This window comes from Lemur catta, chromosome 7 (assembly GCF_020740605.2).
Source record: "Lemur catta isolate mLemCat1 chromosome 7, mLemCat1.pri, whole genome shotgun sequence".
Lineage (NCBI taxonomy): Eukaryota > Metazoa > Chordata > Mammalia > Primates > Lemuridae > Lemur > Lemur catta.
Genome location: NC_059134.1, coordinates 97,602,789 through 97,629,720, shown reverse-complemented (window position 1 = coordinate 97,629,720; position 26,932 = coordinate 97,602,789). Strand labels below are relative to the sequence as shown.

General features: G+C 38.1%; 1 protein-coding gene across 1 annotated transcript; it reads left to right on the top strand.

Moving 5' to 3' along the window:
- The first annotated feature begins 4,386 nt into the window (after positions 1 to 4,386).
- LOC123642144 (olfactory receptor 1440-like) lies at positions 4,387 to 5,175 on the top strand. Its single transcript, XM_045557056.1, has one exon. It carries the CDS (start codon positions 4,387 to 4,389, stop codon positions 5,173 to 5,175), a length of 789 nt encoding a protein of 262 aa, XP_045413012.1.
- Positions 5,176 to 26,932: the final 21,757 nt, after the last annotated feature.

The following is a 26,932-nucleotide window of genomic DNA, read 5'->3' as shown; positions in this document are numbered from 1 at the left end:
GCTTGAAACCTTTCCCTCTCTCTTCTTTTCCTGTAATCCTGCTCTCGTGCATTCGACCCAAAGACCTCATACATCTGTGCTCAGCACCTATTTTTGTTTGTTTGTTTTCAGAAAACCCATGATCCCTCTTTCCTACTTCAATGGGATAATATTAATTTTTAACAGAAACCAACGCATTCGAGCTGCAAAACGATCTAACATAGAATTTCCCACATTAGCCAGTGGGTAAAGTAGAATGGAGGACATGGAGGTTTTCTGATCGTTTACCATCTGGACCATGGAACCTAATATTTTCACCACCAAATCATCCCATTTTTTCCATGCAAAAGATTTTTAGTTAGCAAACTACCTTTAGAATATAGTCATTATTATTCATAATTAATATAACACCACCCATTTTCAAGAGTTTTACCTATGACTTTGCACGCTTTGCTTATCACACTTATGCCCTCACAAAAGCCCTGTGAGGTGATTATGATTCTTCCTGTAGAGATGAAGTAATAGAGGCACATGGGGATAAAGTAATCTGCCCAAAATCACAAAACTGGTAAATGGTGGTGCCAAATAAACTCTACTTCTCAGTAGAGTGAGAACTTCCCATTTTTATTTATGAAATAATTAAAACTTTCACTTAGTCTGAAATAGAGTAGCCAGAAGGAATTAATGTAATTTTATGCTAAAGAAATTTGGTGGTGTTATTTTGCATAAATATATGATTCTAATAGCTTTTTGAAGTATTAAAAATTGTCCCCCACTGCCATCTTTGCAGACCAGGGAATATTAATCATTATACTAGCTGACGTAGGGTGGACTTACTTTAGCTACAGTGGATATCGGCCAATATGACCTTTTGACTCCTGCTACTCTCTTTTGTTTATAATTTAAAATTGATCCTTAAAGTTTTAACCACTTATTCATTAACTTAATTAAATGAATAATACAATGCTGATAATTACTAAGCAAATAAAGACGAAAGAGACACAAACTTTGTGTGTAAATTTGCAGGATAGTACAGTTGTTACACGCTGGACCCTGAGGGCAGTTATCCAGAGGGTTCCTGGCTCTATCCCTTATTAGTGTTGGGACCACGGGCAAATTCCCTAACTTTCTGTGCTTTAAATTAGAATGAGGTTGTTGTGAGGATTAAGTATGTGTCTTAGAAGAGTGACTAGGACAGTAAGTGCTCAATAAGTATTACATATTATTATGATTGATGAAGACAGAAACAAAAAAGTCGAAATTTATGATGTCAGCTCTAACAGTTATAGTTGATTCATCTGTTTGATGTTCAAAACCTGTCAGTATGCAAACTCTTCTTAGGATAAAATTAGGATACCTTATTTCATAAGGATTTTAATAAGAATCAACATTTATTTCACATTTTGGAGCCTCTGATTTCTGATTAAAATCACTTAATGGTCTGGCTAGGACATGAAATGTACAACATACAAGTGAAGAAGTCTCTTCCCCCAGCCCAAATCCTGAAGTATGAAAAACTTCAAAAATCAATGAGCTAAATATTTCCCATTTTGGTCTGCATGCGCTGCCTTTACAAGTGGGTCATTTGCTCCTTGAATTTTCTTTTTTAAATTTCAAAATATTAAGGGAGTACAAATGTTTTTGTTACATGGATAGCTTTTATAATGCTTCAGTCAGGGCTATAAGTGTGCCCATCACCTGAACGGTGTTCACTGTACCCGTTAGGTAGGTTTTTACCCCTCTCTCCTCCCCTCTTCTTGATTTCCAATGACTTTTACTTCTCTCAGTACCCATGAACTGGTTCTAAATTATTAGAGAGTACATGTGGTGTTTATTTTTCCATTTTTGTGATACTTAGAATAATGGTCTCCAGTTCCATCTGTATTGCTGCAAAAGACACTAATTCATTTCTTTTTATGGCTGAGTAGTACTCCATGGATTAACATTTTGTTAATCCACTTGTGAATTGAGGGGCACTTATGTTGATGTTCTTTGAATTTTCTAAATGTGCACTTCTTTCCTTTTCCCTCTTCTTTCTCGTTTTTCTTCCTCCCTCCCGTCCTTCATTTTCATCCCTCTCCTTCCTTCCTTCTTTCCTTCCTTTTTTGAAAAAGATGCTCATTCTGACCTTTACTGTGTTCTCAGCAATATATTATCTCTTCCTACTACTTTGTCTCCTACTTTGCTACTTTCAACCTGTGATGGTAAGTTTTTTTCCTCTTCTTTGCGTCTGAGCTCTGCTTCTCATGATTTATTTCCTGTCATTGCCTTCTTTTTTCTCCACCAGGTCTTTTATCTATTCTTTGAGTTTTTGTCTTATAGAGGACTTTTGTGTTCACGAAGTACTTGAATTTCACAATGTTTGATCAGAATTTCCATCTGACCTGGGCAAACATTTTTCTGGTATATTTTCTTCATCTACTACTTAATTTTCTGTTCTTTTCTTCATATTTTATTGTAATATTTTTGTATTATGTGCTGGCACTTTTCATGCTTTGAGTAGGGCAAGATTTTTCTGGACTAGCTATTTGTGGAAGGACATTGTAGGAGAAGGGCAGGGCAATGCCATAACTGTAAGAGAGTTTCAATTGCTTATAATGAATTTCTGTGAGTATTTGTTAAGGTTCATGCTCTCACTTTCTTCAGCAAACAGTATTGGTACATATTAGCCACTTATCACTCACCAGTTCTGTTCTGCTCAGATCTTTCACTCATTATGTATTAATATGAGTAAACTATTTTAATAAAATAATGCATAAAAACCAATAACTGTACTTTCCCAAACAAAAATAGTTTGTTACGAGTGGCATTGTTTTATAATTTTGAAAGTCTTTTTGTAAATTCTGGGTTAATAGAAGACAACTGGATTTTCCTATCTGCACTCAGTCTGCTGTGAGATCCTGATTTGGTTGAGGTAGATAAGAAAATCTGGCCTCACACAAATTTGCAATTGGAAAAGGGAGGAGTATTTTAATAGTCTTTTCAGAGAGTTGTATACAAACTTCTTTAATATCATACCAAAACTCAATAAGTAGTAGTTTCTTAAAGGTTAGTTGCTATGTGAAACCTAAAATCATACTGTAAACTTTTTGTACTCAGTTACATTAAACTCCACTAGCCTATCTTGCCTTTGAATGGATATTTTTGCCCATGCATAATTTTGACCTTGTAGACCACCTCTTAAAGGGTTTCAGGGGCCTCAAAGAGTTCTTGCACCATGCTTGGACATCTGCTGCTCTAGGGAATATACCTAGTACTGGAATTTTGGGGTTATATTGTACGTACATATTCATCCTTATTTAACATTACCAAAATCTTTTCCAAAATAATCATACCAGTTTGCACTCCTATCAGCAGGAGGTAAGGACTCCATTCATCTTAAGTTCTAGTCAACACTTGATATTGTCCTGCTTTTTAATTTGCCAAAATAGTGGGTATGAAATTGTATACACTGTTTTCATTTGCATTTCTATGATTATTAATGAGACTTGGCATTAATTTTTCATGCATAGTTTCAAAATATGTAATAATTTTCCAATTATATTTCTCTAATTACCAATTTGTTATTGATTTCTAACTATATCACACTGTAGTCAGAGCTGTTATCTATATGACCCTTTAAAAGTTTAAATTTAAAAGTTTTTCACAAACCCAAAGAGTGCTTGAAAACTATACTAGAAAGATATCCCTTAATGACACCACTTCATACAATTCCTACCATATGCATGGCAGGTACGATACATAACCTCAATTAAACCCTATGAGATAGGTTCTACTATCCCTATTTTACAGATGAAATAACTTAAGCACAAAGACATCAGACAACCTTCTGAGAGATATACAGTTCATGAGTAGCAGAGCCACAATTCAAAAACAGCTGTGTGACATCAAAGTCCATGTTCTTAGTCACTAAATTATATGCAGGGATTATAATTTTATTAATAATACACTAAAATTTTTAAGGAATCTTTTTAAAAGGGTCTTACAAATGTTCTTCTACTTTCTTTTTTTTGTCCTCATAAAATCCTGATGGGTTAAGAATGAAAAGTTTATTTATCCTCTTTAACATGTGGGAAAATTGACACACAGAACCATTGTAGTTCTTTGGAAGCATTTGCTAAAATGGCTCAATATTTCACTTGGTTCTACATTCAGTGTGGACAGAATGTGGTTTATTTCAATAAAAATTCAGATAGCAACTGACTTAGAGATTTATTCTCTTTTTTCCCTACAGATCTTAGGATCGCCAATGCAATGATTGGAGGAAGGAGCAATACAACAATTACAAAGTTCATTCTCTTGGGATTCTCTGAATTTCCAAAGCTCACCGTTGTCCTCTTTTCAATATTCCTAGGGATCTATCTCATGACAGTGTCCTGGAATGTGAGTCTCATTGCCCTCATCAGGATGGACTCCCATCTGCATACACCCATGTACTTCTTCCTCAGTAACCTGTCCTTCCTGGACATCTGCTATGTTTCCACTATAGCCCCCAAGATGCTCTCAGACTTCTTCAAGAAACATAAATCCATCTCCTTTATGGGGTGCACCATGCAGTACTTCTTCTTCTCTAGCCTGGGTCTGACTGAGTGCTGTCTTCTGGCAGCCATGGCTTATGATCGATATGCTGCCATCTGTAACCCTCTGCTCTACACGGCCATCATGTCCCCCACCCTCTGTGGCCACATGGTGGCAGGATCTTGTATCACTGGATTCCTTGGCTCATTTATTCAACTGTGTGCCTTGCTTCAGCTCAACTTCTGTGGGCCAAATATCATCAACCATTTCTTCTGCGATCTGCCCCAACTGCTGATTCTATCCTGCTCTGACACCTTTTTCTTTCAAGTCATGACCTCTGTGCTCACAGTGATCTTTGGACTCACATCTGTCCTGGTTATCATGATATCCTATGGTTATATCGTTGCCACCATCCTGAAGATCACTTCAGCTGAAGGTAGGTCCAAGGCCTTCAACACTTGTGCTTCTCACCTGACAGCAGTGACCCTTTTCTTTGGCTCAGGCATCTTTGTTTATATGTATCCTAACTCTGGTGATTCCCTGAGCCAAAACAAGTTGGCATCAGTCTTATACACTGTCATAATCCCCATGTTAAATCCACTGATCTACAGCCTGAGGAACAAAGATATCAGAGATGCCCTAAACAGATGGAAGAAGAGAATTTTCTTCTGGTGTTAGTAATTATGGAATTTATTTCAGATATATAAACAGTGTGGTAGGAATGGCAACTAAAATGTTTATCCCCAATACTCCTAATTGTGGGAAGAATTGCACTTGCTATTTGCTTCTAATAGAAACCCAGGATTAGCAAAAAGCCTGGAAAATGCGTGAGAGGTGTCTGGAAGCTCAATATCCATCCTTTGTCAGTTGTGACCTAATAAATCAATAGGCCAAGAAAGCCACAAGTATTTTTGTAGCTGCTCATGGCAATGTGACAGTTTGCTTTGAATATTCCATCCCTACCTAACATGGCACTACCTCAAGGACCACAGATGCCAGTACTGGTCAAGGCTGCCAAGAGACTAGCAAGCTGTCTCATAGCGTAGTATTTTAGGTATGGCAGGGATTACTATTAGTACTGGAAGGCCATTTTTATAATAATTTCCTAACTAAGTACTCATATTTAACCTATTTTTTTCACCACTGGAAATTTTGGATTAATTTATTCATTTATGGATTGTCCAAAGCAAAAATAATCATACCAGATAAATGATTTGCTAATGTCATACAGATAAAATTTATTTTGTAATAATAGGAATGCTTAACATGTCTGCTATATTAAAGGTTTGATTGACCAGTTGGCAGTTTGGCATCCCAGACAATTTCTTATATGTTATTGCAGTAGAATCATCTTTGTTTCTCCGTCTTATCTCCACCATATAACCAGAAAAGGGAATCCAAAACTGACCCTCTGTTGGTGAACTGATCTAGTCCCTGATTTTGGTAACTCCAACCATGTCTTTTTGTTACATTTTTGGTTTGTTTCATAGAACAAGTCTCTTAGAAGAAAGTCGTTTTCAGATAACTAACAAATGGGAAGTGATTGGTAAAATTTTCTGTAAGGAACTAGATCTCTGGGACCATAAGAAAATCTGGGTTTTACTGTTTTCCTGGTAACTGTGTTTGGAATTATTATAAGGCACAGAGAAAAACTAAAGAGTTGAGATTAAAAATACCAACCAGGGAAAGGAAGCTGGGACAGAAAGCACCCTTCTGTTGTTTGTTGTCTGATAGAATGCTGATTTCCATAATCTTAGGCCAGGAATTATGAAAAGTTTCAAGAGATTATTCCTGGTAAAAGACAGTTTGTACATTCCCCTTCCCTCAGTATTCAGAAAGAAAAATTCCAAGTTCCCCTGAGTGTTGGTGGTGAGAACTTAAAGCGAACCTTTTGGACAACTGTAGACATTGAAGCCTGAGAGGTCCTGCTTCTATTGTTTCATATCTGCGGAGTAGAAACCAATTTCAAAGAGCTTGCAGATGAAAGGGAAAGTTCTTTTGGAAAAGAGCTGATTCGCAGTTATTGGCTAGGATTTCGACAAGAGAAGTTTGAGATGGGGTTGCAGGCCTAGATTTCATATCTAAGGTCTTTTTCAAAACTAACATCTGTTAGTGATCCCGTTCAGACCTCCCTTAGTTTCAATCTACAACAAAGGATATTAGCTGAAGTCTGGACTGCGGTTGAGAGAGAGAAATAACTGCCCAAGTGGCATTCATTTTGCTTGGTTGGATCCTTAATGCTTTTATGGTCTCATAGTATTAGGATCTCTGAGGAGAAGTCCTACTTGGAGTCAATGTCACAACCAGCAGAAATGCTTCTTTATGTAAAATTCAAAATCTCCTTAATTATGCAAAACGTAATTTTTAAAAAAAAGTGATAATGGCCCTTAAATCAGAAGGGCCTATCTCTACAGAGGACCAGAATCCCATTTATTCTAATCTTCAAGTTATCTGTAGGACATGGATGTATTCCCTATGCAGGAATTTTTCATGAACAACAAAGGTTCAGAGATTAATTGGTCGTGACAGAGGCTGATAAATTGGAGACAAACTCCTGGACATACCCTGTGTTTCTCTTTGTGTAACTACATGTGATTAACATTTTTGGCTTGGTGATATTTTTAAAGAAACAAATGCACTCTACATGATATACTAGGGTAAAAATGGTCTGCATCTATTAATTCTATTGAACAATATTTTCTGGGTTTTCAGGCTGCTGTAGGAACTTAGCACCATGGCTAGGAATAGAAATGCTGTAGGATATGGAGTAGTAAATCCTACATTCTAAAAAGTTTGCATTTTGTGTTAGTAGAAGAAAATAGGGTTGGTAGCCCCTATGATTCTGGACATAGGCTAAACACTCCTAACTCAGCACTAATTCCTGATTGGTTGTTCTGGTCATCACTATACATCTCAATTATTTTATATTTTAAATTTGGAAAATAGTGCTATATGTACTTGTATCCCATTTTATATAAGTGCTCTGATACTTTATTGGTAGCGCATGAAGGTAGAAAAGTGAAGACAAGTGTGGGGTTTCAACAGGTTCCTGTTTCCTGAATTGAGTCCAGAGAAGTGGATAATGAATGGCTACACCTGTGCAAAGGCTGCTAAAGGAAAGTTGGCCCATGGTATGCAAGGAGTCAGACCTGTCTTCATCTAAGGACATAACCACAACATCCTCTGTAATTCCCAGAACTTAAAAAATTATTGAGGCAGTGAACAGCAAATTGGGTGTTGCAGAAAATGAAACATTGAATTAGATAATTACCTTGAGATGTTTCTTAAGGATTTAGAGGGAAAGTATAAAGAAATTAATACAACGAACCAGATTACGAGGCATGAAGGATTGCTATGGAGAGCCAATGTGCTACAACAAGAAGTTTGAAAGCAACAATTAAACAGATGGAGGCAACAAGATTGTTGAATTTCAAGGAAAGATAATTCCCTTGAACTATCTCTCCTTAAAATAGGAAAGATACTGAAAACTTGTCTTTTAACCAAGTAATTTGCTTGCTGAAATTAATTCCAATTCAAATCCTAGTAGAACTTCGAGGGAGGGCAGTGGTAGTGGAAGGAACTTTGTAAAATGATATAATGTTTAACTTTGAGAAAAAAGGGTGACAATAATAAAGAATATTTTGAAAAAATTGCTAATAAAAAATACTCAACTCAAACCATAATTAAATAATGCGGAAGTGGTACAAAAGTTGAAAAATAGAACAATGGAACAAAAACTTACTTGAGAAAAATCTGATTTAGATGAAAGTTAAAATTTTAATAAAGTATCCATAAATTATTGGGAAAAAGGGTTTTCAATATAATTTCTAAGATTAGTTAAATATTTCAGAATAGAAAAATAAGTTTATATTTGTTTTACAATACCTAAAATATAGCTGACTTGTGGATCAAAGAGTAATGAATAAAACACATTTAAGCTACAAGTATACACTAGAAGAAAACAGATAAATAAAATCGATGAATATATCTAAGAAAATACAAACGAATGTGATTTGTAAATAAAAATGATCTTAAAAAGTATACAAATTAGTGAAAGAAGTCACAAAGAAAAATAAATTTGGGCTCTAAAGACTTTAAATATCTTTTCAATGGATGATGCAAATAAAATGAGAGGACAAGCAGCAATTTGAGAAAAATACAGCAAAAAATGATGATCTATAAAGGGTTAACATTTTGACGGAGTTTTCATCCACTCTACTGAAAAAAATACCCAGACTGTTACAAACCCTGTGTAAGATTGAATTACAAAAGAGAAAATGAGTCTAAACAAATCTATGAAAAATATTTCAAACTCAAAGTAATCAAATAAATGAAAATTGCAGCAACTAAGAATGTCACATTTCACCTATCAAATTAATAAAACCAATTTAAAGTAGTTTTAAATATTGAATAGAGTCTAATTGTTCTGTAAAACTCTTAATTAAATATTCCATTTTTTGAACTAAAGACCCTCTAACGTCATAAAACTAATTATTTTTTCTTTCTTTGAGGGCAAACAGATGAAACTGACAATTATGATTATTAAGTGAATTTTACCAAGGTCACTCTGTCTGTTTTTCAGATGATCAATTTCACCTCTTATAACAAAACGACTGTGTAATGGTTAAGAAATCTCTCTGACAAAAGCCAGGTTAGTAGAAATAGAGACATCTCCTCCCCCACCATGGAGAATACTTGCTTATATTCTAAGATAACAAAGAAAATGGCACTCTTGGAGGGAGGATGGGCTCGCTGACAGCAGCCCCCTATAATATTGAGGGTATCTTAAGGTCAGTGTTCCTCAGCTGTGACAAAGACCAACACTGTGTGGAAACAATCCTCCTGAGTCTTCCTCCATCACCCCCATGGGACTTGAGAGGAACTGTTACAAACATGAAGCTCATGCTGCCTAAATCTATAAACCTCTCTAAATCTATTTGAGCTCATGGTCTTCCCAAATACGTTGACGTGTGAAAAGCCAGTCTGGCAGCTGCCACCACACTGCTGTAATACTTAGAAACTACTTGACAGTTTGACACCAGATAAACACCAGCCTACCAGAATGAAAGACATCAATGAACTGCCAGTATGACCATGCCTGCATATACTAATGAAATATCAGACCTGCTTGTTGGTAATAATGACAATAGACAATGTTTCTTGAGCCTTGACCAAATGGTGCTTTGTATGTACTTACTCATTTTATCTTTATAATCCCTTGAGAGACACATTATTATTATGCACTCATTTTTAACATGAAAAATGGAGGCAAAAGGATTTAAGTAACTGTCCCAATGTTTCATAGCTCATGAGAAATACAGACAAGGTTGAAACCTAGGCAATCTGACTTCAAAATTAATCATGCACGATAATGGGAGTTTCATGTTCTCACCTTTCTATGTGGTGGCAGGATGATCCTTACCAACGTGTTTTTTCCCCTTTGTGCCCCTTTGGATTTCTTTGCTAAATCTTGGAAGTCTTTCCCTAAGTTGTAAAGTCAAACATTAGTTATTCCTGTTAGGGACAAAGTTGCCACAGCAGAACTGGGGAATTAGTGATGAAAATTCCTCTTTTTTAATTTTATTTTGTTTTTTAGCTTAAGCACTTTCATTCAAGTATAAGACTAAAAAGATTCATAAGGTGACAAACTTAATAAAACCAAAGAAAGATCCTCCTCACTGTAGAGTAGAGGAAACCAAGAGTTGGAGGTGAATCATGAAACTCTCCATGTGTTAGTCTGAGAGTCTTTTCCTTTGCTTCCTAATCATTTTGGGTTAAGTTGAGGGCCTAGAAAGATATAGAAGCCCTTTGGAGGACCCAAAGCAGCAGGCACTAAGGGTGGTCCTTTCTGGAGCATGGGTCCTAGTGTTCTCCTGTTTACTGTATGCACATTAAGGTGGCAGCAGTGCAGTATTTATACTGTACTTTAGAACAACAAGAGATGCTTGGGCTGAGAAAGGCCTGGAGAAAGTCACCCTGAGTTTTCTGTGGCTGTAGAAAGTCATGGAAGATAATCATAAAATTTCTCATATACTTCAAGAGGGGTATGAAAGGGCTCGTAGATGGATAGAGCCAGGTCAAGAGGAGGGGTTTGAAGAGTATGCGGACTAATGACCAGAGACCCATCAGAACAAGGGACAGCTCAGTAGGTCCATGGGGATGGGGCTGTAAATGGCTGGATGCCAATAGTCAAAGGAGGGTATTGCCCAAGAACCACGTGGAAAAGCCATGCATCCTGAGGGATGCCAGACAATACAGATCTGAAAACTGAAAGTCTTCTCTCTAAGCTCTGGAGTTTAGAATCAATACCTGGGAACAAATGAAAGAGAAAATCCTAGTTGATGGATTTAGACATTCAGAAACTGAAAAAGAAAAATCTGAAATAAATGACTTTGCTTGGAATTACTAACAAATAAAAGCAACTACATTAAGCTGCTGTCATCAGATGGAATGAAGGCTCAGAATATAAATTATGTTAAAAGGGAAAAAAGAAGTTGCATTTTTTCACTCCTCAATTTGTGGTGTAAAAATATCTTATTCTTCATTAAGTTGACAGGGATGGGCCACAACGTAATGGTCTGTTATTTCTATAAATTCTGAGTTCACAGCATATCCATGGACAATCACCTAAGAGGACAAAAGGTAAGAAAGAAAGAATTGGCTACTCTTCCTAGAACTAAGAACTGTATGTCCTAAACTGCTCAGACAAGGTGGCTACCCTTAGAGGGTCTGGAAGGAAGAGAAAGGAGGAAGGGAAGGTGAGAGAAGGAGAGAAGGAGGAAGCCAGTGGGGGCAAAGAAAAAGAATTTTCCAGTGGAGAAAAGGCCTTAGAAATGCTAACATCAAGGTAGCAATGGAGCAAGGAACAGAAAAGCCAGCTCAGATGCACTGAATTTTTAGTGAGGGCTCTATGCGGGATCCTAGGACTTGACTGAGAAGCTAAGTGTCCATGTCTTTCTGCTGTTACAGATACAAGTGCAGCTGCTGCAGCCACCGAGTATAATACATTGCAACGACTCTCTGCTGCTCTACACAGCTGTCAAGAGACTCAACCAAGGCTTGCTATGGTCTCCAACATCCCAGAAATGAGGCAAAGGAGCCCTCTAACTTGTGGCCAACTTCTTGATTGCTTCATTTAGACACTTCAGCGACCATTTGGTGAGAGGTTAACAAAGCAGTGCTAGAATCTATTTCTCAATCCAGGTTCAGAAATCTGGGTTTAGCGCTGTCCTTGAGCTTGCTTATGTGTCTAATTAATTGATCTTCATTCGGTCTTTCCAAGTAGGAGATAGAGCCTGGCAGGGAGTCCTTCCGGATGTGGTTTCATGTCCCATTTTCTTTTGACAAGATTTCTATCTTAGGCGAAAAATCTGAAAGTTTGTGGGAATAAGACACACAGCCAGCTCAGATTTGGAAGAAGCTGACCATGGCAGGAGCTAAAGCTATGGGCTTTAGGCCCTTACAGTCTCTGGTTAGCTGATATTGTATATATGCACTCGCAAAAGAAAGGCTTCATGATCCCTTTGTCCAGCCTGAAAGCACTAAACAGCACTTCTCCTTGGGGAATAAGGTGCAAAGTTCCAACAAAGCCATAGGGGATGAATAAATGGGGGATAAGTCTTAGCTCCCCAAGAGGGTCAACGATATTAATAGTAGTTATTTCTGGGTGGCAGGATGGGTGACTTTTTATTGTACTGTTTTGTATTCTTCAAATTTCCCAAAATGCCCATTTATTCATTTTGAATTAAATTATAATAAAAAAAGAATCAAGGGCAGAAGAGTCTGAGGGAGGGAGGATAGAGTGAAGATAGTAAAACATGCAGCTGAAGTGTTCTCTGCTATCCAACTGTTCTGCCGTTCTAGCTTCCTTAGAATGTCCAGTTTCCTTTTGTCCATTCACAAGATCCTAGAACATCTTCTGAACATCTCTTATAAAACCACCAGAGAGATTTACAGTTGGTGTTGATGGCAATAACCACTGACATACAGCTGGGTGCAGAAATGCCTCCATACAAGGTCTGACCACAAGAGCATGAGAATGTTCTATTATACTCTTAACCACAAAAATGCACTTAGTATAATATTCTTCAATTATCAAACCCAACTGGTGTTCACTTATTCTTTCACTTACATCAACATTCAGTGGGCACCTACTAGTGTGTCCAGTGCCAAGAGACAAAGATTAGTAACATAGATATCCTTCTTTGGAAACTCACAGTCTAGTAGGGGACATAATGTAAAAATAAATAATTTTAGTGCAACATGATATAATCCAAAATTAGAAATATGCAAAGTACATGATAGTTTCAAATCCTGCCTATAATGCTCTAAGTAGAGACAGATCACTAAAAACAAATCTGTTTATAACTCTTATATATAATATATGAAAAAACAAATTGTTTTTAGATTAAATGGCAAGGTACTCAAGAAAGAAATTTGACTCCTTATATCACAAATTAAAATCAATTCTAGATTATTTGAGTAGTCAAAAAATGCTAAGCCAAGAAAAAGTCAAAGAAACATAGCTGATACTTATCTGGCCTCTGCACAAGGAATAATGTTGCTTAAAATCAGTGGAAGAAAGGAGAGCAATAAGATTCACTGTGATCAGATAAGATTTTCTTAATGTTAGGAAATTATAAATAAAATTAAATGAAAATTAAAAGCTAGGGAAATGCATTTGCAATAATGGGATAATGCTCTTTTCTAGAAATGTATTTTACAAAAATTATGTAAAGTACTGAAACAACATAATAACTTCAGAATTATTTTTTCATAGCAAAAATTTATATTCCACTTAAAATCCAATAGAGAGGAAAAAATCCAATAGAGGTGAATTGTTTCAAGTAGAACATCATATAACCAATAATGCTTAAGTTAATGATGTTTATGAATAATTTAAATATGTATACATTGTTGAATGAAATATGCACATAATATCATTCCATGTATAACAGAAAAGACATTAAAAATCAATCCATAATAAAAAGTCTTAGATTAAGATGATATATAGAGTGGATTACTATTCTAGCGATTTCTTAGTCTAAAAATATTTTCTGAACTTGAAGGGCCCATAAAGTGAAAAATGGAATCAGCAGGGGAAATCTCACATTTTTCTACTGTCATCACACTAGACAACAATTACCTGGACAGCTTAATTAGCTATCCTTTCCCCACCTTGGCGCTAAGGAGGCATTTAATTGAACCCCAGGTGGAAGCACTTCTCTTATCATGACTGGCCAGGAAATTGCACAGCCAAAGCAGAATTTGGAGGAGAAAGATCCTCCTATAGGAATGTTCCTTTGGATGATGGTTGAAAGTAAGTGTTCAGTGAATTTTCCTGGGCTCTGGGACACAGTAAGAGTCTGGACCTGGAGGGGGAAGTGGATGCTGCTAGGTTTCCCAGACCCCAATGAAGTAAATAGCAGTCAGCAGCCCACCCTCCTCACAAACATCTGGGTGAGACCTGTGGTCAGAGGCAGCATGGGCAGCTTGGGGCAGCATAGTCACATTGGGGTCCAACATCCCTCACTCCTGATTTGGGAGCCCCTCTCCCCCCAACAGCCACATCTTCCAGTGTTATCCTCTTTGTAGGCTAGCTGACTTCTTGCCATGCCTCAGACATGCTCAGAGCTCATACCTATACTTAGAAATTATTCCACAACATTAAGAAGGATGGTATCCTCCTCAACTCATTCTACGAAGCCAATATCACCTTGATACCAACACCAGGAAAGAACACAACAAAAAAAGAAAACTATAGACCAATATCCCTCATGAATATAGATGCAAAAATCCTCAGCAAAATCCTAGCAAACCAAATCCAACAGCACACACACTGTGAATTTGTAACCATATGTCTTTCCTGATGGAGGTTTGTGGTATGAATTCATACTACCTGTGCAGTTCAAGGAATCTTTAGCTGATAATTTATTTTAATGTAATCCCAGGTTGGAAGGGTCCTCAAGTACCAGTCAGAAGCAAATGCAAACCCTCTCTAAAGATTCTTAAGAGAGAATCTTAAAGTCAGACTCAAACAATTATTCCAAATAACCTTCTAAAGAAAACCAGGTTACACAAATCTCAAAGTACACAAGGAAAACAGACCTTGTTAGTGAAAACTAAGAAGGCATGGCAATATCAAACCCATAAAGACTTCAGGAATAGCAACTATCTCAAGGAAAATATAAAATAGATGCTCATATGTTTTAAAAAAGGAAGAAGGGGAACTGAAAATATGGTCAAAAGAATATGAGAATAAAGTTTACTAAGGATTTATGCATCTGGTAGTATGGTGAATTATATATATCTACATAATCCTCCTATCTAAAACAACTGAAATGCTGGATTAGAAATGAAATCATCTTACATATGTATTTCCACTTAATAAAAATGAGGAATAAGCTAAGCTCCCAGATGAAGCGAAACCAGAAAACCAGGGAAGTAAACAAGTGCCAAAAGCAGCTTTCACCTTTCACCTTGGGGAGTCTTGCTGAGTCTGAAGACCTAGAGCTCCTGCTGTGTGGACTTCGTGGATGGTGATGGGTCAGAAGATCAAGCTCAGGGCACACCTGAGGGATCTGGAAGGTGACCTGCACAGACAGCCCAGAGGGCCATACTCTCGGTCTGTATAAGTAAGAATTCCCACAGATTATGTTCCAGAAAACAAACAAACAGTTCATAGTAGAAAAAAAGTACAGACTTTCAGAGTCAAGCCCCCACAACTGAGAACCAGCCAGGAAAAAAAACAGACCACATATAAACAGACTTGAAAAACCTTCAAGTATTGGAATTAAAGAGGATAAGGCAGTTGGGACTAGCTTTGGGGAAACAGATTAACTCTCCCCTGGAAAGAGATACACTCTCCCCAAAGGGGGAAATACTGAGAAATAGGTCAGAGACTGGAGACTTAGAACACTGGAAAATGATGAATCCACAGGAAGAGGTTTGGTATATCCATACGGTGGGATATTATCTGGCCATAGGTAGGATTGGAGCACTGACACACGCTACGACATGAATGAACCTTGAAAACATCAAGCTCAGTGAAAGAGCCAGTCACTAAGACCATATATGGTATGATTCCATTTTAATGAAATCTCCAGCACAGTCAGATCTGCAGAGATAGAGAGCAGATTAGTGGTTGCCTGCGGGTGGGAGGGTGGAGAGGAACGGAGAGTGACTGTTAACGGGTATGGGGCGTCTTTTGAGGGAATGTTCTAAAATTAGATTGTGGCAATGGTTGCAAAACTAAAAGCCACTGAATTATATACTTTAAGTGGATGAATTTTATAATATGTGAAGTATACCTCAATATAGCAGTTTCAAAAAAGAAAGAAAGAAGAAAGAGAGAAAGAAAGAAAGAAAGAAAGAAAAGAAAGAAAGAAAGAAAGAAAGAAAGAAAGAAAGAAAGAAAGAAAGAAAGAAAGAAAGAAAGAAAGAAAGAAAGAAAGGAAGAGAGAAAGAAAGGAAGGTTTGGAAACACACAGGACAAAATGTGACATTCTTGGGAAGGTACCATTTCTGAGGTGTATATTGCTTGGAGATTTGGAAAAAGGAAGCAAGCCATGGAAGTAAAGGTCCTAAGAAAATTTAAAAAATCAAGTCAAATATTAATCTGTTCCTGTTCCTGAGTAAATCACCATAAACAAAAGAAACTGCTCTTTCCTATACCAACAGAAGACGACATCCTTAAACTAAGAAAACTAGTAAACTACCCAAACCCCATGTCCTTGTATGACCCTTGCATAGCCCTGTGCCCTCTCAGACCTCAAGCTGTGGTAGAGGCTTGATAGGCCAATACTGCCAGGATTCCAACAATTCTCCCACTTGCTGTGCTGTGGGGCATGTTCCAAATATATCATTTGTCATCAACACATCTACTGGGTAACTCCCTGTTCTTGGGGCAGAAGAACAGAGACAAATGAGGAAGGAAGGAGAAGAAAGGGGCAGCCCCTTTGGTTAAAAGCAGAAATGAAAAGATTCACCATAGGTTTACTTGAAATAGCCATTTCTCTTTATGCATTTAAAATATGGCTTGACTTGTACCAGTTTGAGTTATATGCATTGTCAAGAATATATTATGCGGCTACAAAGAGAACCAAATTACCCAATGAGTATGAAGTGGCATGTAAAGTGGAACAAAGTCTTATATATGGCTGGTGTATCTGCTACAATGAGACACCAAAATGTGAAATCTGGTTGGACCTTCCTTAACCAGTAGAGGGAGGCCCATTCCAAGATTCTGCAGTAACAGAAAACATTAACACAGGCAAAAGGGGAGGCGTAACTAGTGATAGTGATAATGCTTTCACGTGTGTAACTCTTTAAAGTTTACTATCCATGAACACTTGGTCTCCATGGCACCTTGGCTGTGAGCCCCACATGTTATGGGTGAGGGAGGAGAAGCTCAGCTCACACTTGCAAAAGGGACTTTTTAAAAATAATAGCTTCATTAGGCTATCAGCTTCAAAGTTTGGAGGGACTAGTTTTACAGAGAAATATAATAAAATGTGCAATGAAGGTTATTAGTTTTCCATTGGTGCATAATGAATTAATACAAATTTAGTAGCTTAAAACAACAGATCTGTATTATCTCATAGTTCTATAGGTCATAAGTTCAGCACAGCTTAGATGTGTTCTCTGCCTGTGGTCTTCCTGCGGAAGAGGGTAAGAGAGGATACTGAGGTTGTTTAGTTCCACCCATTCTCTAAGTAGAATGTCGTCCCTTCCTACATCTTGTGAAGTAGGGAGGGAGGATGTTTTAATGTCTTAAACCCATTATCCTGGCCTAAGTGATTCCTACCACCAGACCTCACCATTTTCTTTGCAGATGAGAAGGAATAGGTTGAAGTTGCTTGGAAAGAGCTTGTTGCTTAGTTTAAGGAGGAATTTTTCTTATAGTCAAATTTTTCTTATATTGATTCAAAGATAAAAGGGACTGATTAAGAGGTTGTGAACCCTCAAGACAAAGAGAACTTCTGGGGACAAAACAGAGGTGGATGTATTCACCCTGTCTCAGACATGTATGCCAAGATATTTATAGGGATAATCTCATCTGGAGTGTTAACTATTTAGAAAAAAGAATATCTTTTTTGAACCATGAGGAAGAGTATTGACATTCCATGTCCTTGGGTGATGCTGGTGTGTGTGCATGTCTGGCCCTCATCTGCTGCTCTTTCACTAGGTCACCTTCAGCAAGTGCAAGCTAAGGGAATAACAGGTACAAGCTCTGAGAGCTCAGAAGAAGGAGAGGTCATATTCAGTTGAGGGAGTCGAGGAAGGTTACCTTCTGGTTGCTGCAAAGAATATCATAGGGCATCAACAAGAGGCTCAGAAAAGATTTTGCGCCATGAATGTCCTTATGGGATGAGAGGTCACATTTAAATAGCTAAGTCCATCAGCAGCCTGACTAAGCTTATGGATGTCACTGGAAAAGAAGAAAATGGCAAGGGATAGAGGTAGGAATCACTTAGGCCAGTATGATGGGTTTAGGCATGTGAGAGAGTCTGAGAAACAAGAAGTCATGAAAATGAAGAATAGATTCCCTGGGAGTTGCAGAGTAGAAAAACAGGAAGTTTGGGTAAGTGGAAATTTTTGAGTTCGATATTTTAGAATTAAGCAATTTCTCACTGTGATGTGGTCTGAAATGGGGCTGCCAAGTCGTGTGACTGGGGTGGCATAAGGTTTGACATTGGTGGAGGCATGTGAGTCAGGACAGCATGCAGCCTGGAAATTTAGAGGGACATCAGACTTGAGACATCTCATTTATCTTTCCAGTTGCCACCATCCCTGGCACAGCGCCTTGAGAAGTATACAGAAAAATGAAACAATCACAAAGAAGTAAACTCAATCAAGAAATACTTTGCATTACTGAGCTTGAAATTTGGTCTTAAGGAGAAGAGATAAATGAGTAAGAAGGCATTCCTTGACATTCCTAGCCAGGTGTGGTTGCTTTTAAGCTGATTGTCTGAACCCACCAGTGATCAACCTGAGACCTCAATCAAAGACATAATGTACATAGTCACAGATAGAAACTGTTTGTTTGTTTTTTTTCTCTCTGCCAGAGGAGTCAGAGAGAATTTCAAGACTAATTTTAGATCTTCAGCACTAATTAATGATTCAGTAAAATAAACAGATACTTGATAACTTATAGCTGCCCCCTCCTCTCTTCCCCTCTCACCTCCCATCCACCTAGACTGACGTGTCCCTATTTGTCTGGATTTTTTATGGCCTCTCATAGACAAGCCCTTTCCCACCATCTGGGACCCAGCTGGGCAGCCCTCTGCAATGAACATCCATCAACCTAACGGCCTGCTTCCAACCATAGCTGCCTCTTCTCCTTGAAATTGAGCCCTGCCAACAAAATACCACTTTTAAGATCAACCAAGTTCAGGGTGGTTGTACTTTTCCCAAGTCACATCAGTTCTGGATCACTTTCAGGTCCATTTTAAGAAACAACTTGGTGTTGCAACACACAAGAGTCAACTGGGTGCATGATTCCCAAGGGCTCCGTGCTTGCCCATGCTCCTGGTGTCAGAGGCTTCTTAAAGAAAGGCTTAGGCTGTGCTCTCTCAGTGGGGGATACCACAGCAGTGGGGCTTCCCAGAAGAGGCTCATCTCTTTTCCATCACTCCAAGCAGAGTCAAAGGAGCAGAGTCTCTTCAAAGAACAGACAGCAGGCACTATGTGTGGAAGGCCACAGGCGCTTTACAGATGTGGTTGGGCAACTATTTTCTAGGTTTTACCATGGTGGTTTATAGATCTATTCCAAGATTGTGTATAAATTTCAGAGACTATCTTCTCCCATTTACCCTGGATCCAGCAAAATAAATAAATGAAATTTTAGGTTATTTTTAATGAGCTAAAACAGCTATTTACAAAACAGACATGACCAGCTTTAAGCCAACGTATAAAATCCTATAACTTTGTCCACTGTGCCACTGCTTCCCACTTTAAGCCTCTCTCATCCTGATTCCGGTTCCTTGTTCTTCCCGTTACCACTTGTGTGTGTCCGTGTTCTCAGGCAGACCTATCCTGCCGTGATTGGAGGCACAGGCTTAAATTCTGGCCCTACCAACGACCAGATGTGACCTGGTGAGCAGCCCCAGCTGAGAACCTCTGCCTCAGAGTATCCCCCTCTGTGGCCTTTGCTTCAGTCTCAACACCTGTTCCGGCTTCCCCAGTCTCAAGAATTCCTTCACTGGACATTGCCAACTGCGGTGCCTACTCTTCCATTCCCTTCTCTCCCTTCACTGCTAAACTGGCTTGTCGCTTTCTTCAGTACCTGGCCATACTCAGATCCCCTCTAGACCCCACTCCAGATACCCCTGTCTAGGGTTGATGATTCCACCCCCACCATTCTATTGAAACTGTACTGGGAAGGCCACACCTCTCTTCCTTCTTGCCATATTTAGTGGCCGTTTGTTCACATTTTTCCTCTGGGTTCCACGCCACATTCACTAAGTGTCAATGAGTGGGGAGGGATCTGAAGATCAGAATCAGGAATTTGGATGTTATCAGGCCACCAACAAACAAACTAATGAATACTCTTGAGCAAGGAATGCCTTGCTCAAGGCATTGGATTGGATCTGTGCTTTAGGGAGATCCATTTGAAGGCTAAGGAGGAAGGACTGAATTGGAGAGAATCTAAAGGCAAATTATGAACAATCAGCTTAAAATTATCTTACCAAAAAGAATTGGCTGGGGTTGGAGATGGCATGAAAGGAGGCCTCCTTGATTCTACAGAAAATGTTTCAAGTGATGTCAAAGAAAAAGAGAATCCTTTCTGAAAGAGGGAGGCAGGAATTGTAAAACGCCACAACCTTCTAGTATGTTATCCTTACACCCTTCACTCTGCAATAAGGAGTGAAAAACCAGAGGTTTGCTTGGGTTTTTGTGGGGTTTTTCTAATTTCTGAAAAGACTTAATTACAAACTATTGCATTGGTCATCATAATCCTTTCCCCAACATCAAGCCTTAGAGAGACCCCAAGAATGTAGGCATGATGCCAAGAGCTGGGAGTTCAAGGAGGGGGGTATAATTAGTTTCCCTTCACAGGGGGAGACTCCGGCCCTGGCAGAAAAGAAGCTGGTGGGGTTTTGGGTGGAGAAGGGAAACTGCAGCAGATTTTTCTCATCTGGATGCAAGTTGAAGAGCTGCCAACTTAAACAGGGCGTGGCCACCATCTTTCACAAATCCTTGAAAGAAGCTGCGGTGCCCTGTGGGTCTACACAATGCTCACTTCCTTCTGTTCCTTGCACGTCCCTCCCCAAGACACACAAATAGACTTTGTCTTTTCAAGTTGGATATTTGATAAATCAAAAACAAAACACTTACATGAGGGAAATCTGGTCCTAGTCAAACAGCAAAAGATTATTTTTCTTTTAAACTCCTTACACAAAGATCTTTTGAAAGATGAGGCCTATCAAGGGATTTTTTTTCCATTGCCATCCATTTTCATGCCTTTCTAAAAGCAGTGGAGTGTTGAGGACTCAGCATTTGGATGCTGGAAGACCTTACTTCAAATTCCAGCATTGCCACGAACTCTTCATGTGACAGGCTACTTCTCCCAAATTCCATTTTCTCATCTGAAAATGAATTTAAGAATGGTTTCCTTTTAGGGCTGCTATGAGGTTATTAGGAAATAAAGTGTGCAAGAGGCCCGATTTGTCTCCTTCCTCTTTCTCTTTATTTCACAGAACCAGGATCTCAGGATTTTAAGGAACACATACAGTCAACTAATTCAGACTCTCTGTTAAACATTAACCCCTCATTTCTACCTCCTTCTGCTTACACACTTCCCGTGATGAGGAATTTACACCTTTCTAGGACATCCATTCTATTTCAAACTGTACCATTGTTTCCTAAAATCAATCTCTCTCTCTCTCTCTCTCTCTCTCTCTCTCTCTCTCTCTCTCATTTTTACCCATTTAGTCCTAGTTCCAACTCTTATAGTCACTCAGAGGGGTTCTGTAAAATATCTGGTGCTTTACAAAGGTAACTGCTGTTGTCTGAAATTGTTACATATTTACCAATCTTAGATTTCACTGACTTCAGGAATATCTTATTGGAACCAGATCAGGGACCTGGCATTTAATGGAAGCAAGAACAATGGACAATGGAAATCAATACTACCCTAACCAAACTGGCATCCTCTTTAAGCCTGAGCCCAGGCAGCTAGCCAAGCTGTCCATGGGTGCTCTGTGGGACACATACCCTACAACATAAAGAGAACGAAAGGTACCTGGGAGAGAACTGGCCTCCCTTTAAAACCCCATGAAGCCCTTCCCATGGTGGCCAAACACTATCTCTTGGGCCAAGACCTATGCTCCAGGTGCTAGCAGACATGGGTTTAGTTCTTTCTCCAGGTGTCTGCTCTTAGCCATCTCACTGAAATGCAGAGTTTAAGGACTTACAGATGAGTCTGCCCTTTTCCTTTCCTTGGAATGGTTACTAGTGAATCCTAGAATCACAGGATGGGAGAGTAAGAAAAACCCTTGAAGGTGGAGAAGTTGAAGCAGGCCAGATGCTGGGACCTTCTCTCCTGGTGCTCTGACTTTTACCAGAGGAGCTGGACTTTACCTATTTTATATTCTGGAATTCTGCAGAAGATTTTTAAAAAAGGTTTATGCTGCTTACAAATAGAAACAAGGAATGAAGGAAAGTGGACTAGAAAACACTGATCTAAGCTAATCTCTTTGTTGTATATACAAGAGATGAGAAAATTAAGAATCAGAGAGGCAAATAATTTTTCCAATAATCACACAGTAAAAAGGTAGGAGAAGCATAACTTGAATCAGCATTTTTTTTCTTTTAACTTTCAGGCTATTGCTTTTTTGTGCTATTGTAGATTCATGGGTATGTGCGGGTAGGAGTTGTCTGCAATTAAGAAAGAATCATCTAGCTTACTTGGGTCCTCTTTAGTTGCCTTTGAGACTTCAGGTTTTAGAATAAGGTAGAACAGAAAGAGCTACTCCTGAAGAATGAGATATAGGCACTACTTTCATATCTGGTACCAGCTGCACAGACATTCACTCTATCTCTTTTGGCTTCAGTTTTGTTATCTATAATGGGAAAGTTTAGGCTAGCTGGTTTCTAACTCTGATATTTTATTATCCTAGTATTTTAGATATATCATCACAGTTTTCTAGACATCCGTGCAATATTTAAAATAGGGCAGGGCCAGTGGTCTTCAGATTAGGACAAGTTTACAGTGTCTATATAGTAACTATTTCATAATCCTTTATTTAGCCAGAGACCAAAATATCCACTGGGCAACTGTAATATATCAGGCACTATAGCAGAAGAGGGGAAAGAAATGATCAAAGTAAAGAACACATTTCCTTTCGTCATGTCAGTCATTCTAGATTTCCTTCATCATAATCTATGAAATTATCTGAACTACAAATACCCCCTGCACTTCAAGTACCCATTCATTTGGAAATTACCACATTAGGATTTAATTTCTCGTTATTTTGGTACATAGCTTCGATCCTGCTAAAATGTAAATAGCCCTGCAGAGGTTGAGGACAAGAAAACTCTTTACAATCATTTTCAGAATTCAGATTCCACATAACCAGTCTTTTCCAGTCAGTTGGGATGGGAGAAGGATCATGTCTTCTGCAGTTATATCTATAATATAATCCTATTGATTGCCCAGACACGTGGCTAGCATCCTTTTATAACATTCAGGAAAGGGAACAGGCTTTGGAGTCAAAGAACCGGGGGTTTCAGTCTTCACTCAGTCACTTAATAAACTCCTTCAGCCATAACGTCAGTGAGCTTTTCATGTTAGATGTGTCTTTTGGCATTGTTATAAATTGAATCCGTTCAGCAAATATTGTTTAATGTCTACTATGTGCCAGGCACTGTGTGAGGCACTGAGGTTATAATTCCCTCCCAAGAGCTTACAGTTAAGGAGACAGAAGTGAGCAAGCAAAAATAAATACAAATAGCTAAGTGTTATGAAATAAGACAAGATGCTGCCACAAAGATTGGCAATAACATAAGGAAGGGGCATGCAGTTGATGTAGCCTTTATACCGTGCACACCTACTTGCATCTGGGTTTAGGCAGCAGGTGTAGTGCAATGGAGAGCAGATCCTGGATTAGGGATGAAAAGATCGGGGTTCAAGTCCTGGTAGTGCTGACCCGGTGATAATAAAAAGTATTTCTTTTTCTCTCCATAGTTTGGCATTAGTTATTTCATTTAATCCTCACAATCTATGGAGTAGTCTTATTATTGTCTCCATTTTACAGTGGAGGGAAAGCGAACAAGAAGATGGATGTGAAAATGCTGCACAAACTTAAAAACACTGTAAAAATAAGTGGTGGTCATTCTCAGACCATGTGAATCTATGTAAATTACTGTTACAAGGAAATGTAATGGATATCACATCATCTATTTCTATACCTTTACCTCCAGATGATTCAGGTCAAAATAACCAAGCTATCTATGTAGTAATCACATAAAATAATTGGCCATTGGCTTGTATCACATTTAAAAAATGTAATAGAGTAGAAATCACAGACTCCTGGGGCCGAAATAGAAAAGAATTGTGATGAATCTTGCTAAAATATACCATTGATGATAACGATAAATGTGCACAAATAGGTGGAGGCTATTCATTGTCGAGCCATGCACAATTTCTCTTCCCTACATTGTTACCTCTTGGGGGAGCATTTGTTTCTAAACTTACCTATTTCAATTCAAATCACCATTAACTTTCTTGGGTTTTGAAGAACTTTCTGGTCTCCTTCCCGGGCTCCTTTTACTCCCAATCATCTTTTACACTACTTTACACTTATACACTGCTCTCAGTTCTGTTGTTAAACACATATTGGACAACTAGTTCCCTGCTTACAAAAGAACAAAAAAATTTTTGAACACAAACAAAAAACAAAAGATTCATGTTTTCCCCTCTTGCCCACAGGAAAAAGGTCAAACTCCTTAACCGGATATTTATTCAACAAATATTTATTGAGCATGTGCTATGTGACAGGCCCTGGTCTAGGTGCTTGGGATACTTCAGTGAACAAAAGAGACAAAAAATCCTGAAAAATACCAGTCTTTGTTAAGCTTACGTTCTAGTGGAGGGAGACCATCAACAAACAAACCAATTATATGCAACATTAGAAGGTGATAAGTACTATAAAACAACAAAGCAGGATAAAAGGAGAAGTGCAGAAGTGGAGAGAAGGTTGAAGTTAAATATGAATATTCACACATATATGCAACTATATATACAGTTTATGCAATTATATATGTATCTATGCATTGGTGGTTTTATGTGTATATCTGTATATAAACATAATATGTATAAACAAATAAATGTCTTTGCCATCTTTGCTTTCGAAGCTCTTTCATGATGTCCACCCCTTACTATCTTTGAAAACTCACCTTCCGTATCTTCTCTTAATCCTGTGTTCCTGCCATGCTGATATTTTTGAGTCCTTCAAACTCTATGCTTGCTTGTACTTTTACAAATATTTTCCCTTATTTAATATGAAGCTCTCTGAACCAACCAACTCCCAACCCCCTCACACACCAAATTTTCAGCCTGGTAATTCCTTGCTCATCTTTGGAGTCCTTTTCATACACGTCTCCTCTCTGAAAAATGCCACCCGACTCCAGGGCACTGTATAAATAACTTCTCTTCAAGCCCCTGTTACACTGCACCATGATTTATCTATTTTTCTGTCTGTCCTGTGCATTATGCCGAGTATGTAGGACTTAAGAATAATGTTTTATTGATTTCTACCTCATCAGCATCTAGCTCATCAAACACAGGGTGCAAGGTGTTTAGTTGATAATGTTTGTGCTAAATGAGCATTAGAATTTCACAATTTTTAAACTTTTTCTTTAGTCTCTAAAGGACATGCTGTTTTTTCTCAATTCTAATGTGCTTTATTCCACTGCCTACAGGAGAAAGAAAACCACCCTGACTCCACAAAATCTGGTCAGAACAAACTGTGATGTTTGCCCTGGTGTTGGGCAGGTGGGAGGGAGGAGGAGGGAATGGGTAAATTCACATCTAATGGGTGCGGTGTGTGCTGTCTGGGGGATGGGCACACTTGGAGCTCTGACTCAGTGGTGCAAAGGCAATTGACGTAACCAAAGCTTTTGTATCCCGTAATATTCTGAAATTAAAAAAACACACTCCTTGATCCTTGACTCCACCAGACTAGATTAAGTATCACTGCAATGTGCTTCTATGGCATCCTCTGTTTCATCTATCAGCACGTATGAGACTTCATTATTATTATCATTATTATTATTTTGCTTAACTGTCTTCTTCCCAAGTTGTTAACATCCTTGTCTAAATTCCTCTCTATTTCCCCAAAGCATAAGACATGGCTGGGGAGAACTATGTGCTCAATAAGTATTTGTTTAATAAATGAATAAATAAATCCAAATTCATTAGCAGATAATTTAGAAATTGTATGCCACAGGAAGGGAATTACTGTGAATTAACATCTATTAAATGCTAATAATAGCCAGGTATTGTGCACAGCAGTTTTTAAAAATTAGATTTTGATTCAATAACATGTACACAGATTCTTTGTTTAAAAAAGAAATCAAACACTATAGGTAAGAAAACATATCCTTTAACCCTCAATTTTAGTCTCTTCCAATACTCCCCAAGAGGTAGTGACTGTTACATGTTAATAGTAGGTTTATACTCTTTCTGCATATTAACATTCATAAATATACCAATTGAAAATGTATAATACTGCTTTATGTAGCTCTGTGTGTATTTACATAAATGGTATACTGAATGATCATTCTACACCTTGCTTTTTTTTAATTCAATGTTATTACTTGGAGCATTTCCTGTGTTAGCACATACAGATCTACCTCAGTCTTAATTATTTCATAGAATTAATATATTTAAATTTATGTACTATTTCCCCATTGACGGACATTTAGGTAGTTTCCAGTTTTTGCCAATTTATTACAAACAGTGTTGCAATACTCATGTTTTACATACCCTTCCGTGCTAATACATGATTTTTCTGGTGGAAATTGAGAAGTTGAATTGCTGCTTATAGAGCTTGTCTAGGCAGTGATATAACAAGGCACCTATCTCCTCACACTTTTTTTGAAGGATGATATTACCAAACTTAATTTTATTCCCTTTTGATGGGCTCAGTCTATGTCTTCTTTTAATCCTACAGAAAGGCCCTTTGTATAGACTATTTCTTTTAGTTCTTACAACCATATTATAAGATAGGAATTTTAATCATTTTTATTTGAGATGAGATATGTAAGGCTGAGAAGGAGGTTAAGTAAGATAGACATGGGCGTACGCTAACAAGTTAAGGAAATCCTAAGTGCCTATCTACATGAAACCAAGGCCATTAATTGGAATACACATTCTCACATGTGTGCTTGACACCACTCAGAGACGAAGGAGAAAATATTAATGCAAATT